This window comes from Argopecten irradians, chromosome 3 (assembly GCF_041381155.1).
Source record: "Argopecten irradians isolate NY chromosome 3, Ai_NY, whole genome shotgun sequence".
NCBI lineage: Eukaryota > Metazoa > Mollusca > Bivalvia > Pectinida > Pectinidae > Argopecten > Argopecten irradians.
Window position 1 is genome coordinate 49,066,882 of NC_091136.1, and position 13,348 is coordinate 49,080,229.

At 34.8% G+C, this 13,348-nt stretch overlaps 1 protein-coding gene across 1 annotated transcript; it reads right to left on the reverse strand.

Annotated features, from left to right (window-relative positions):
- Positions 1–364: 364 nt before the first annotated feature.
- On the reverse strand, positions 365–12,964 carry LOC138318917 (A disintegrin and metalloproteinase with thrombospondin motifs 18-like). Its single transcript, XM_069261731.1, has 25 exons — positions 12,422–12,964; positions 12,053–12,190; positions 11,518–11,657; positions 11,122–11,263; positions 10,576–10,724; positions 10,085–10,168; positions 9,737–9,843; positions 9,050–9,205; positions 8,764–8,898; positions 8,206–8,344; positions 6,576–6,680; positions 6,263–6,411; positions 6,022–6,085; positions 5,808–5,871; positions 5,049–5,176; positions 4,594–4,723; positions 4,369–4,449; positions 3,632–3,756; positions 3,268–3,409; positions 2,751–2,880; positions 2,126–2,345; positions 1,736–1,892; positions 1,141–1,251; positions 548–667; positions 365–409 (listed from the first exon to the last, which is right to left on the reverse strand). The coding sequence occupies exons 1-25, from the start codon at positions 12,453–12,455 to the stop codon at positions 384–386; spliced, it is 2,976 nt and encodes a 991-aa protein (XP_069117832.1). The 5' UTR covers positions 12,456–12,964; the 3' UTR covers positions 365–383.
- Positions 12,965–13,348: the final 384 nt, after the last annotated feature.

Sequence of the window (13,348 nt, forward strand, 5' to 3'; positions counted from 1 at the left end):
CAATTCAACTGAGCAGCTTGGTTATCCAAGCATCCGTCATATTGTTAATAGTTGAGGAAAAACCATATTGCAGATATTTAAAATAATCATCGAGTAGTTGAGTTACGGTAGCCAAACCTTGGCGATGTTGTAAAGCAAATCCAGTATGTAGTCGGGTTAGAAGTATGTAGTCGGGTTAGAAGTAAACATAATTCATTTTCATCAGATGTACGGTTATCGGTTTTGTCAGTCGGTTCCATCCTTCATAGGGTTAATATAACGCAGAAACATCCACAACCAAATATACGTCTGGTCATTCTCCAAACATTTTATTTCACAAGCTGATGATGACAACGACGATAGCTCAGTCTGGTCCGCAAGTCACTGATGACAACGACGATAGCTCAGTCTGGTCCGCAAGTCACTTTTGCTAAAAACAGTTTTGTAAAAAGCAGGAATTAGTCCATTCATTATGGTATTCATGTGCTATTTTTCATAAGGATGAAATAACTCGCGAATATGTTTACGGCTGTGATGGATATTGAGCATTATTTCAACATAAACTTACCCACACAAAGTCCACATGTTTTAGGACATTTTGCCCAAGCCCATTGGCGATACCTAGCACAGTCATCCCTTCCCACGCTCTGACAGTAGTGTACCGGGACCTTATCTACACAGCCAGTACCTAAACACAATATAACACGCCATCAACATTCATTAACGCGCAAAAATATACAGTAGTGACCAATCATCTTGATAGCATTTTAAAGGTGGCTAAATTTAACTTTTAAACTTGCTTTGCCACTGATCTCTCATGATATAATGTTATAATGACGGAGCAATCTTCGGCTTGTATCATGATCATCCTAATAAGTGAAAATGGGTTAGTCTTATCAACGATTTGTATAGGAAAAATCCTGTTGGATTCTCATTTCTGAGATTGTATTTTAAATTGATACTACATAAATTGAAATGACGGGTGTCGCGCATTATAACGGAGTCTACTAAATAATCATCTGAAATCGACTCTAGTTTTGTACAGGGTTTACGTAAGATTGTTATTCTTTTGTTATTTGGCCGGTTGACCATTTTAAAGATACTTAAAGACTTACAACGTTATTGGGTAATGGATATTAAACGCTATAGACCTATACTTACAGATTCCACACGTTTCTGGACATGTATTTCTTATTATCTCATTGCGACAATCACTGCTGTTGAAGTAACTACAAAACCACTCATCGTCTGCACACGTAGGATTGTAGATGTCTGTTAGATAAGAGTCAAGTGGACACATCAAAGAAATTATTACTCAAAGTTTAAATAAACGAGAGTAACCTATAAAATACAATAAATTAATGTCCCTAAAATTTAGAACGTTATTTCGTGTAACGTGACAATCTCTTTGTACTTAAATCAAACAATATGCCATTTTATCTAAAACTTGTAACAGCAAGAAGTCGCAATGGCATAAGTACTTGTATATGGAACGCTAATACTCATCATAAATGTTGAATAGATTGAGTTTCAATGACCTTTTGTACATCTTAACCCGCTCAAATAGGTTTGTGAAGGTTTATGGTTTTCAGTTCAGAAGACCAAATTGAACAAATTAGAATAGATAACAAATTTTAGATAACTCATGGTCGAGGTAGACTTCAAATATGAACAAATGAGACAGAAAAACGAATACTTCAATAAAAGTAAATGGAAACGTTTTCGGCGTGTTTTTCTTAATTTTAAATCCACTCACCATTACTTTCTCGACAGTATTTATTACAACACGCGAAATTCTCGGCAGGCCTATCAGCCGATTCACAGAGGGCGTCGTTATACACAATACTGTCGTTTTCTCCATCAACACATTTGATTGTGCGTGTAACCATTCCTATTCCACACGGCTCAGAACACTGGGGAAATGATACAGCTCTGTTTTTATTAAGTATTAAAGCATTTCATATTAAAGCAAAACCTGTTATCGGATACGTTTTAATAACTGAAAACTCGAAAGGAATATTTTTTGCAAATATAATAAAGATCATCGTTATTACCGATAAAAAAAAAATAAAAAAAAAAATCATAGAGACTATTTGAAAAAAATAAAGGTAATTTTGTTCTGTGTTGCTAGTTAGAAGCTACATACATTGGACACGTGCGTTATCACCCAGACAGGGGGACAGGGTTGGTCATGACATGCTCTGGTCTGGTTTGGTTTGGGGAGGAGGTGTCGACACTCGTACGAAGGACGAGGAGTACAACCACCCTGTTCACAGTCCGTAGCATTATTGACGCATTTCACTGTTCTGTTAGAGGTACTCTCACCGCAGGTCTTGGAACACGGGCTCCAAGCGCTTGTGTACCATCTGTAAATAACAATGAATACCAATATTTAACAAAGTCATTACCTAGATTAAAATTCGACTTATCAAATGTAAATATGAAAATAATTGTTGATTTGCCCCGAAAGAATAATGAGACTAAAATATGTTCTCTGATAGTTCCCTCGAGAACATCTGTAATGCTAGCTAATCTTAGAGTCTATATATGGTTAAGTCACTTTAATGCAAATAAGGGCTATAAAAGTGTTTATGTTTGTTACAGCAATATCATGGAGGGATACAATGTACCACGGTGACAACCCAATTTCTCATTAATCGTACTTTAACATATTGCCTTTAACACGGTAATCTTTCAAAACAATTTTATCATCGCCAACAGAAAAGTAAAGCGCTTATATTTCTAAAATTACAGAATAATTTATAACCTACCCAACAGAGCACTCTTTCATAACACATGTAGTCCTATTGTCTGCTGGATACTCCTTTGCTTCACAATTGGTATCGTCTACAGCTTCCTGTAACTGTCTGTCTATACACTTATGTTCGAGGGAACTGTAGCCTGTTTGATTTGAACAAACTAGGGATGTATATTGTAACTGGACCCCTTTATCTATAATTCTGATAGATACAGAATCAGTAACAGAGACAACTATATAAGGCGGCCATTCTTTGGCATTAAAACAGTAAGATACGACACCTTTTTGAATTACGTTGTATAAACATATGTACAGATTTTGAAATGAATTTTTTTACTTCATATCAGATTTTGTGTAACAAGCCTTATTTGGCTTTGACGTCATAGTAGTATAACAGTCAATGAAAAGCGCTTCAGATTATAGAACACTTTATATAGTGACATATGCAGAAATATATCATTGGCGAAGTCACTGGATATCGGAAGGGTTATGTGATAAATGTTTGTTATTTATAATAACAACACCCTCACCTGTACCACAGGTAACAGAACACGGTGACCAGATGGACTTCCACACGTATCGATGGAAACGGGGAAAGTCCAGAGGAATGTAGTATTTATAGTTCACCGTCAGGTTGTATAACGCATTGACGTTTTGGACGATAATTTTTATCTGGAAACCAATATTTCACAAATTACATTTTCAATCCAAGCATATTAAAATATATTTTTGTTTGGTTGTAAAAGAATATATATATTTGTCAAAAGATATCATTGGTATCCTAGTTATTGATATTATTCATTGAATTATGTTCTTTTATACTTTTGTATCAAAAACATTTACATTTGTATATCTATGTATAAATATAGACTTATTTCGTGAATATTATAGTACCTTAAATTCAAAATCCTGTTTCAGTGGTCCAACGATTTGAATGTCTTCTGTGGCGTTGCTATAGCGTTTCAGAACAATATCATAACGATCGTAGTAATAGTCTCCAATAGGAAGTTGGGTAGAGTCTACAAACATATAAGTAAATTCTATTTATGTCTTTATTGATTATAATTATGTAGGAAGAAATATACAATTTAACAGTTTAACTTGATAAGATTTTCTCTTTGGTTGGTTTAGAACATGGTATGAACGCCTGTTGTAAGCTATAAAGATAAACAGGTTTCATCCAAGAAATGGGATATGAATTACATAACAGAGCTACAATGTCCGTCTTCAATTGACCACATTTGTATAAATACAGCATACTAAAGTGTATATTTGGCTAACTATAAAGAATAGAAAATCAGATCATTAGGACTTGAGGTGAAATGATTGTACTTTAAAACGTAATCAGTAAATACAGTAAAACCTGTCTATAAAGACTTTCCAATGGAATGAAAAAGAATGATCTTTAAAGCAGGATAGACGTAGATCAAATTGTGTTTATATTGACCATTTGGAACCACTGGTCTTATTAAATAGGTGGTCTTTATACAGAGGTGGTCGCTATGGTAGGTTTGACTATGTACAGTGGTTTAGCGAGTCGAGGTTTGTTTATATATGTCATTGAAGAGACAAATCTGTACTTGTAACCTCATTAGCAATCATATTGTTGAGTAATAAGTCTCAATACTTACCCAGTTTGACAATATGTCGATTGTTATTCCTTATAAGGATCCCCGTTGAATTTGCTGGTATCCTAAATGACACGGCCTTATCTTAAAAAGGAAACAGTTACAAAAATGTGTAAGAAATGATTAACTACAATGTTCAATGTTGTTCACATATATGTATATAATTATGAAAGAAAAACAACATGATTTAATTAAGTCGACAGAATGATGTCATGGTAAAATGTTTACCTTTAGAGTGGTTATTTGGTTTTAAATCTAAGACTTTATTGACAGGGCGACACCGTGTAGCTTTTCCGTTGCACACTCCGCATACATCAAATGTGGCGGGAGATCCCAAAAAACCGTCACATCCAAAATTCTAAACATACGTCACCAAAATGTTTGTAAATAGATTTTTCTTCCACATAGAAACATGTTCATTGTAATACAGTTTTCACTGATAACTTTGCAATTAGTCTCTTAGAATTGTCTTTTATTTACCATCAGAAGAAAACTGCAAAATGAAGACATGGGGAATAGCAACTCGATTGTGGTAATTTTTTTTGAAGCTATGTGAATCATAAACGGTTGAAATTAATTGATATATTGGCATTCCTATAATTGTTGTTGACGCAAGATAAGATTCATTTCTGTTAGTCTAAATTATGTTTCCTCTATTTCACAGCATACTCGGTAACACCAACCTTACAGCGCCCTTCGTAACACTTAGATATGTGGTTTGGGTCTCTATTGATACAGTTTGATCCATCGATATAAGGCGGCCATGTTGTAATGTTGTCTACGGTTCTGGTCATAGTGCATGGATGTCGGCCTACAAAGTAAAGACTAATAGACTCGTTCCCTACCTATGAGGGTGTGACAACAAAATCACAACCCGAGGGGTAATTCATGAACGTCCATTGGACCCGAGGCTTGCCGAGGGTTGGACATTCAGGAATTCCCCCGAGGGTTGTGATTTTGTTGTCACACCCTTATGGGTAGGGAATGATTCGTTTTCTCACATACAAAAGAAAAAGAAGAGATGAAAGCCTAAACAGAAGCATTTTCATCGCGACATGAACATGGTTCCATCGTCTGCACGTCAATTGATGACGTCATCGACAATGCACGCCACGGTCACACCACATGAAGTCATGACGTCACGTAATTGTCTTCAGGTTCAAAAGGTTAGCGCGCGCAATCTGTCATACCCTAGGGGTTGACAGAGAAATCTCCCACGGCTAAAAACGGTGATAAATCAGTGAATGGTAGGAGAATATATTGTCAATAACACGTTGCTAAACATACTGTTATAAAATTGGAGTTAAAACTATTATTGGAATAGGAAAAGATTTTGTGAAATATTTCATGCAATTGTACAAAAGACACAAACGCCTGTAGCATTCAGATACTACTTATCGATGCAGAAATAGATAACAGAACAGCAATATACAATAGTGTACCTATTACAGCTTGGTTTTGACGTCGTTGTTGCATTTTGTATTCAGCATCAGACAAGCCGTACGGCTGGAATAGAAATAAATAAAAACCTGTATCGCTCTATACGTAAATAAAATGCTTTAACACTTCAAAATTTATCCAACAATTTGTTATTTGACTGTTTATTACGGTGTTTTAACAATTATAGTCCTACATGTATTCAATTCCAGATCATACCTGAATGTTACACAGGCGTACTTCACTCCAATTACCATGGCAACTTTCTCCACTGTAACGTGGCCTGCAGAACAAAATCACAAACAGTTTAACATCCTAGTATACTTACCAATAAATGGCGTCTATGTGCAAACGAGAACTTGTTGCTAGATATAAATTATCATTAACCTAATGTTACAGGGATGCCTTTTAGATGAACGTCATTCCATTATTCTTAAAGCTAAAGTATTATATGGCTTACTTTGGATTGTTGCAGAGCCTTTTGCGCCAGCGGACTCCGCCTCCAGCAGTTCTAGAACAAATCGACCACACTCCCCAAGTAGACCATCCTCCATGAACGGGAGGGGGGCCGTCAGGTCCAATATCCACACACCGGCCCTTGATACACCACTGAACACAAATTTAGTTAATTGTAAAACATGATCCGAGCATAAATTTAGATTCAATCCTACCGGATTATTTACAGCACGCTTGAAACGTTTTTCAGTGACCGCACCATGCCCATGCTTCCCTACTTCAAGGATTTGATTAGTTTGTTTCTAACTTGTTCTTACCGTTCTTGTGCGATTTCCACACTCAGTACCATCTACCAAGGGATAACCGATGTTGATACAATGCCTCTGGTTATAGCAACAAGAAAGTTTACCACATTTATCTCCCTGTAAAATGAAGAATAACTCAATATACACTTTGAAACACACAGAGCAAATCTAAGAATCAGTCAGCATCTTATCAATCAGAACTCATTACAGGCACGGGGTAATCGTAATCGTGTAATCGTAATCGATTGTAATTAATTACATTTTCTCAAGTAATCGACAGTAATCAGTAATCGAAGGCTATTTCGATTACTTGTAATCGTAATCGTAATCGATTACAGTAAAAATTTACTATGTAATCGTAATTACATTTCGATTACTTTTCAATTACATTATACCTATGATGAAGTTGAATTTAGCAGCCAGTTTACTAAGTTTAGAAAGTGTAAAGTTCAACTTGTCTGCTGTAGTTCAACTAAAACTGAAGATATATGTAACAGTGTTTATTATTGGTCTATAATTTTTTTATAATTAGTTTTCTGATGAACTGTAAGGCTCAAAGAAATAAAGAATACAAACGAATTGTCTATACAGGTACACTTTATAGTTAATTTTAAGTTTCACCAGTGTGCCCATGGGCATAAGAGCATATTGTATTAAACAATGGAAAGCATTGTTTTCAACAGGCATTGACTAAGATCAATTCAGTTGTTTCAGGGAATATGTCAATTCTGTTTGATATTCCCAGTAACTGTTCTTTTTACCTGTACAGTAAACCAAGATTTATCTGTTTAGCTCAGAAGCATAAGTCACACTTTTGCTTTAAAAAAATCCTTAAATTATATACTTGATTCATTTTTATATATTTAACATGCATTGCATTGTAAATGAAAATTATAAATATAAGAAAAATTACACTGCTACAGATTTCCGCTTTCTCACTAGAAGAATGCACATGGTCATTTCTAAGACACACCAGTTTAAAAAAGTATATAAATATAACTGGTCTTGGAATGCTATCAAATCGTAAAAAGGAAAAATTGAAAATATTGTGATAGAAGATAAAATTTAATTAATCGATTGCAGCATTTTCTTCCAAGTAATCGATTATTAATTAATTTCATTTTGAAGTAATTGTGCCCATGCCTACTCATATTGATGCTCCACCACTGACAGAGCATAACTGATAATCATCAATTAAACAATAATTGGTGTTGTATATTATATATATGTATATTATGTATATATATATGTGTCTAATCAACACAAACATAATATAAGAAAAAAATATTTTGCTTCTAGTACATGCGCAATCCGTACTTTATTCCATATAGGACATAGTACCACGGATTTTTTTATTTTATTTTTTTGCGACGCAATTATTATTTTTATACATTTTCATCTTGAAGTAAATTAGAAGCTCGAACTTTTCAATGATGGTAATGGTGCCAAATAACTTTTGTTCTAATGTTATACGTTTCTATTGAAAGTGTAGCCTTTCTGTATAAGTTTTGCCGGTTGTAGTAGTTGGGGCTGAATTGTATCGTGACATTGCTTGAAATACATCGTTCTATTGCCTCTGAGGTTTATCGTTCTATTTCTGCCTTACGCTAATGTTTCTTCTGTGATTTGGTCTGAAGCTTACCGTCCTGTACTTGTTTGGCCAGAAGTTTTGTCCGAAGGTCAGTTTACATTGTGCCTCCTCGTCATATAGACATCCCGGTAACGTTTTATTGTTGGGCGGCGGTCTGGTTTTGTTCTTCAGACAAGTGGAATCGTCGGACCTATGGTGTTAGAGGACAACGTTTTAAACATAAAACATGACATAGGTAGTTTATCCACACATTCTAACAAAGCCTATGTATGGTTTGTGTCAGTTTAAACAAAGGACTATGTATGGTTTATGCCCTTTTTGGTCCCCAAATCCATCAAATATTCAAAACTGTTATTTAGTGATTAATTTGTTGTAATTAAATATTTAGTACATTCCTGATTCAACTATAATGATCGTTTTCTAATTTTGCAGCTTCAGTAAAATGGAATAAAATGAAATTTTATTATACAGTCCTACAAATGATTTTATTGTGAAAGATGAATTAATTTACATAAGGGTTTAATTAAATGAGATATAATAACGTTAAGTATCATTTTTATCTGTTCCATAGTAAATATTTCACAGTAAATATGCTGCCAAGAAACTCACTCGAAAAACTTCGTCATTGCTCTATCACTACAGTTTGACCAATGGAAACTTGATTCACCATATGTTGCGAATTTCTGCATAATATTCCCACTGTCCTGACATTCGGTAAACTCATTGTCGTGTTTCATCTTCAATCTGGAGATAACAATTGAAAAGTAAATTAATACAACATTTATCATCACTGATCCAGAATAAAAGGAACGTTTTCTTAAATGGCTAAGATATCGTACTTTTTTAAAAATGGTATCAATTAAAGAATTAAATCGTTCTAAAACTCAAAACTTACGTATGTCCTATCTCGTGAGCGATGGTGAAGGCTGTCCCTAGTCCCATATCCTTGACCATTATACATTTCCCGTATTTTTCATGACACATGCCCTCGGTGTAGGCAAAACCATTTATGTCATATTCGGTTCTCTCTGTATTCACGACATCATTTTTTCTGACAGAAATTAGAAGTTTATATGAGTATATTTATTTTTGCATGACACAGAGTAACATGTTCATACTGTTAGATATTGACTAATATGCAGGAATGGCGTTTGTTTACAAAAGGCGCGGCTTTTGGCATCTAATATTTTTTAATTGTTCCTACTTGTAAATAACATTATTTTTCGAACGACCTCATTGATATAGCCTCACTTCGTTCCAAGTGAACAGACTCAACATAAGGAAGTGAGACGCATGGTGTACCGCTTATCATCATAATATGACCGTGTTGGGTGTATTGTTCGGTATCTTTGGCTGTATGTCTCCATGTGAAAATGTGAAAGAGTTTCACTGTTACAAGGAAACACGGCACGAACATACGACAGTCTCTGACAAACAGGTCGTACTATAAACACACGACCTAAGAATCAACAGTTATAAAAATGCAGAATAATTAATATTCAGTTAAGCAGAATTCATACGGTCTTTGATAAGAAATAATATTTATCCCCATTAAAAGATTTCTACGATACATTTGACTGACCCAATAACGAGTATGGAGAGATCCGCCCTGTAGAGCGGGTAAGTGATGGAGTACCAGTCAGCAAAGTTCTCCAGTATCTGGGCATCACTTGTAGCTGCTTTCAGGAACTACACAAAATAAAACCTGGTATTTGTCAACTATTAGCTCATTTCTGATAAAGAAATTATTGAAAATAAAACTTTTTCAATATATAAATTACATTGAAGCGTTTGTATCGTCTCTGTTTACTTTTAAAAATGTCTACAACTAAGTCGATGGACGCAACATTCTTCATATACGAATGTATTTTATGTTTTCTGTATATAGTTACTATGTCATCTTTACAGACCATTTGGGTGTGGCATCTACCTGTGGATTAGATAGTACTGTTATCCGGGAAATAGTTGGAGTCAGGTGGTACCAGAGCGTCTTATCGTGGAATAAAGAGAAAACCTGTCAACATGATCAGTATCATAACTTGTTATATCATTAAGCTTGAGGTCTTGTTGCAATATTTATACAAGGGGACGAAAAATGTCAACATCACATGGTGAGGTTAACTATTGTAAATATACCCTGCTAGGTAGCAGCATCAGATATGAAGTTAGGTCTGGTCTAGGACAAGGAAAAATATTTCATCCAGAAACATTGCAATTGAAAGAAATTAAGATGGCAAACGAATCATGTTACGTAAAATAGACAAAATATGCAAGGCACCGTCGATAACATGAAACAAGTATCCTCACAGACATGTATGAAATAAGGCTTTAAGATACTATTGAAATTGAAATTCATTGACCAAGATGTCTATGATCTATGTATTGATTTAAAACAAAATCTAATGAAGTAAGGTTCCGTACAATGTTCATATTGATGGTGATGAAGGAAGTGAGGTTGAGACCGTAGAGACTGACGTCATTGGAGTGGTTAGCCACCAGTTGAGGTCCCGTCACAATCTCCACGGTAACCGGTATGTCTGGGCGAGTCCGAGCACGGTTCGTATTGTCGCCTGTAGAACACAAGGTTAACTCAATCAACAATTCAGATTATGTATCTATATGTACGGCCAAACACACGTAAACAACTGTTTAAAATCATAAGCCGTACAAAATAAAGGCTTAAACATTAGAAATAGAAAAAATCTAGCATGAAAAATAAGAAAATTTTATTTCAGCTTTGAAATAATTTCCCACAGTTTCAAAATGTTACAAAATTTGTGCTAAATAAAGATACTGGTTTTATCGATGACAACTGAACTTATCAGTCACAACAACCATATTGATAACACTCTTAACACCAGATGAAATGATTTGGTCTAAAGAGGATAGGACAAGCTCGGAAACAGAAAACGTTATTCATCATTCTGACAAAGAATAGTAACCAATGTGATATGACGTCTGTGTTACCTGGTGTTTTTCTTGTTAACTTGTTTATGATGTATGTACTGCCAAAAGGTGTTGTCCAATTTAAAGAATGGAGAAGGTGAAAATGGCTCGCTTTTAATGGCAGTATAGTAAAATCATGGCTTGAGGTCGAGATCACCCCTACCTGATACAAGAAAAGGTAATGTATTATTATTGTACTGTCAACCTTTAAAGACGTGTGTAAAAAACTCTAATGCATATTTAAAGCGAATTTTCGAAGTCATCAAAAGTTAATAGCACCAAAATTAGAACGGTCACAGTATAAGTCAATTTGTTAAAACAAATATTAGTATAATTAAAGGTAATTAAGTAGTAAAATTATTTCCACTAACTTTCATCGATATGAAGATAATTCTTTTAAGTATAACGTATCCTTACTAGTACATCGCAGTAACTGACGGCTGCCCAGTGGTCAGAACGTATTTGGGACTGACCGAGATAGTTACATGGCCGGTAGTGGTCATGGCAGGGAGAATATGTCACCACACCATTGATGTTGAACTGTTGTAGGACACAATCTGGCAATAATACAGATTAATACTCAGTCAATCATAACTTACAAAGCTAATTACATATTTTGCATAAATATATTATTTTTGTTTTAGATTATTGAAACCATAACATGCTGATCAACATTTGTAAACTATTTGGGAAAGGAATTTATGTAAGTTTAATGTCGTTTTGCAAAACCAACTATTCAATATTTTGTATGTATATAAATGTTGTCGAACGACGAATAAAATAATGTTTAAATTAGGCTATGTGTTTTAGTTAGGATCAAATCAAACGTTTTAAAGGGTGATTGATGATAAAGAATGATACCAGGTAAATTTAATCAACATAATAGTGTACATGACAGTGTAAAGTTATCCTCAGAGCTTTCAACTCCAAGCAAGCAGAATGATGTACCTACCATTAGATAAAATCTTCGTGTTAACCCTCAGTTCAAAAATAAAGTTCTCTCCAAATGCGGTCAAGTTGAAAAACACGTCTCTTGTCTTTCTTTTCGACGATGTCATGGTTGGTTTATCAACGAACATGTATGAAGGCACTGGATAACACACATATGATTAAATCTAGATTAAAAAAAGCATGTTTCCATCGCGACTAGGCGGATGTAAAGATATGGAATCAGAAAGCTATTTGTTTGACAATTGGAATACAATGTACAAAGGAATGTCCTAATCGCAAAAAAAGTGGCAGATTTAGCTAGGATATTAGTATTCGTACTCCTGTTGCAGCTTGGTTATGTATCAAATAGGAGAAACATAGTATGACTTACCCCGTTGTTCGTCCTGTACACCAAAGTAGTACATTAAATCTTCTTTGTTCAGTTGTTCATGGAACTGAAAAACAGAAATAATATTCTTTTTATAGCACTACAAAATACAGACGTAATTGTAAACTTGAGCATGAACATTTGTGTCTTTCCCTTTTCTTACCTTCCAGAATACATCTATCTGATCTCTTGCCTTACCTGGCGCCCAAGAGTTGCCACCACCAACACAAGAAAGCTTAGAAGAGACAACATCGTCGACATCCCTGGCAGTCTGTCGCCATACACAACCATAGAGAAATAGGTCTGAACCCAGTATCGACGTGTTCCCTATTATATACGGATATCAGACATTCCACTTACGTAAAGGAAGATTGATGCTTTCTCTATACATTTCATCGCCAGTCCATCAAATTTCTAATCTATATAGATATCCAATCCATTGATAAATGCTTTTCAAAATATTTACAATTTTTCTATAGCCTTTACATAGTAACACGCCAAAATGCCTAAGCACTGCTGACAGGAAATGCGCCGCCTCTTAATTTTTCTAACATAGATAAGAAATCTTAATTAAACATATATCCCTGACATCTCCTTAGAAACAACAAAGAAGGGTACCTAACGCTGACATATAAATCATGTCGCAATGCATTAGCTATGAATAAGTGTGCTGCATGGTAATCTCGTGGATTGAACTTGTGAACTTTGTTAAACATCAGGAAAGGACCTGACGTTGTAAACTACAAAAAAATTGAATAAACCTCACTGCTTGGACTAGGTCGCCCTGATTGGCTAGAATTAAAAAATTGCGATTGATAGAAAGAATTCAATGAGATAATTGAACTGTTTTGTTGGGTTTGGTGTTCTCAAAGATTGTGATGTTTTGACTTATACAGTACAGATGTTTAATTCATAAATATTCAATCAAAG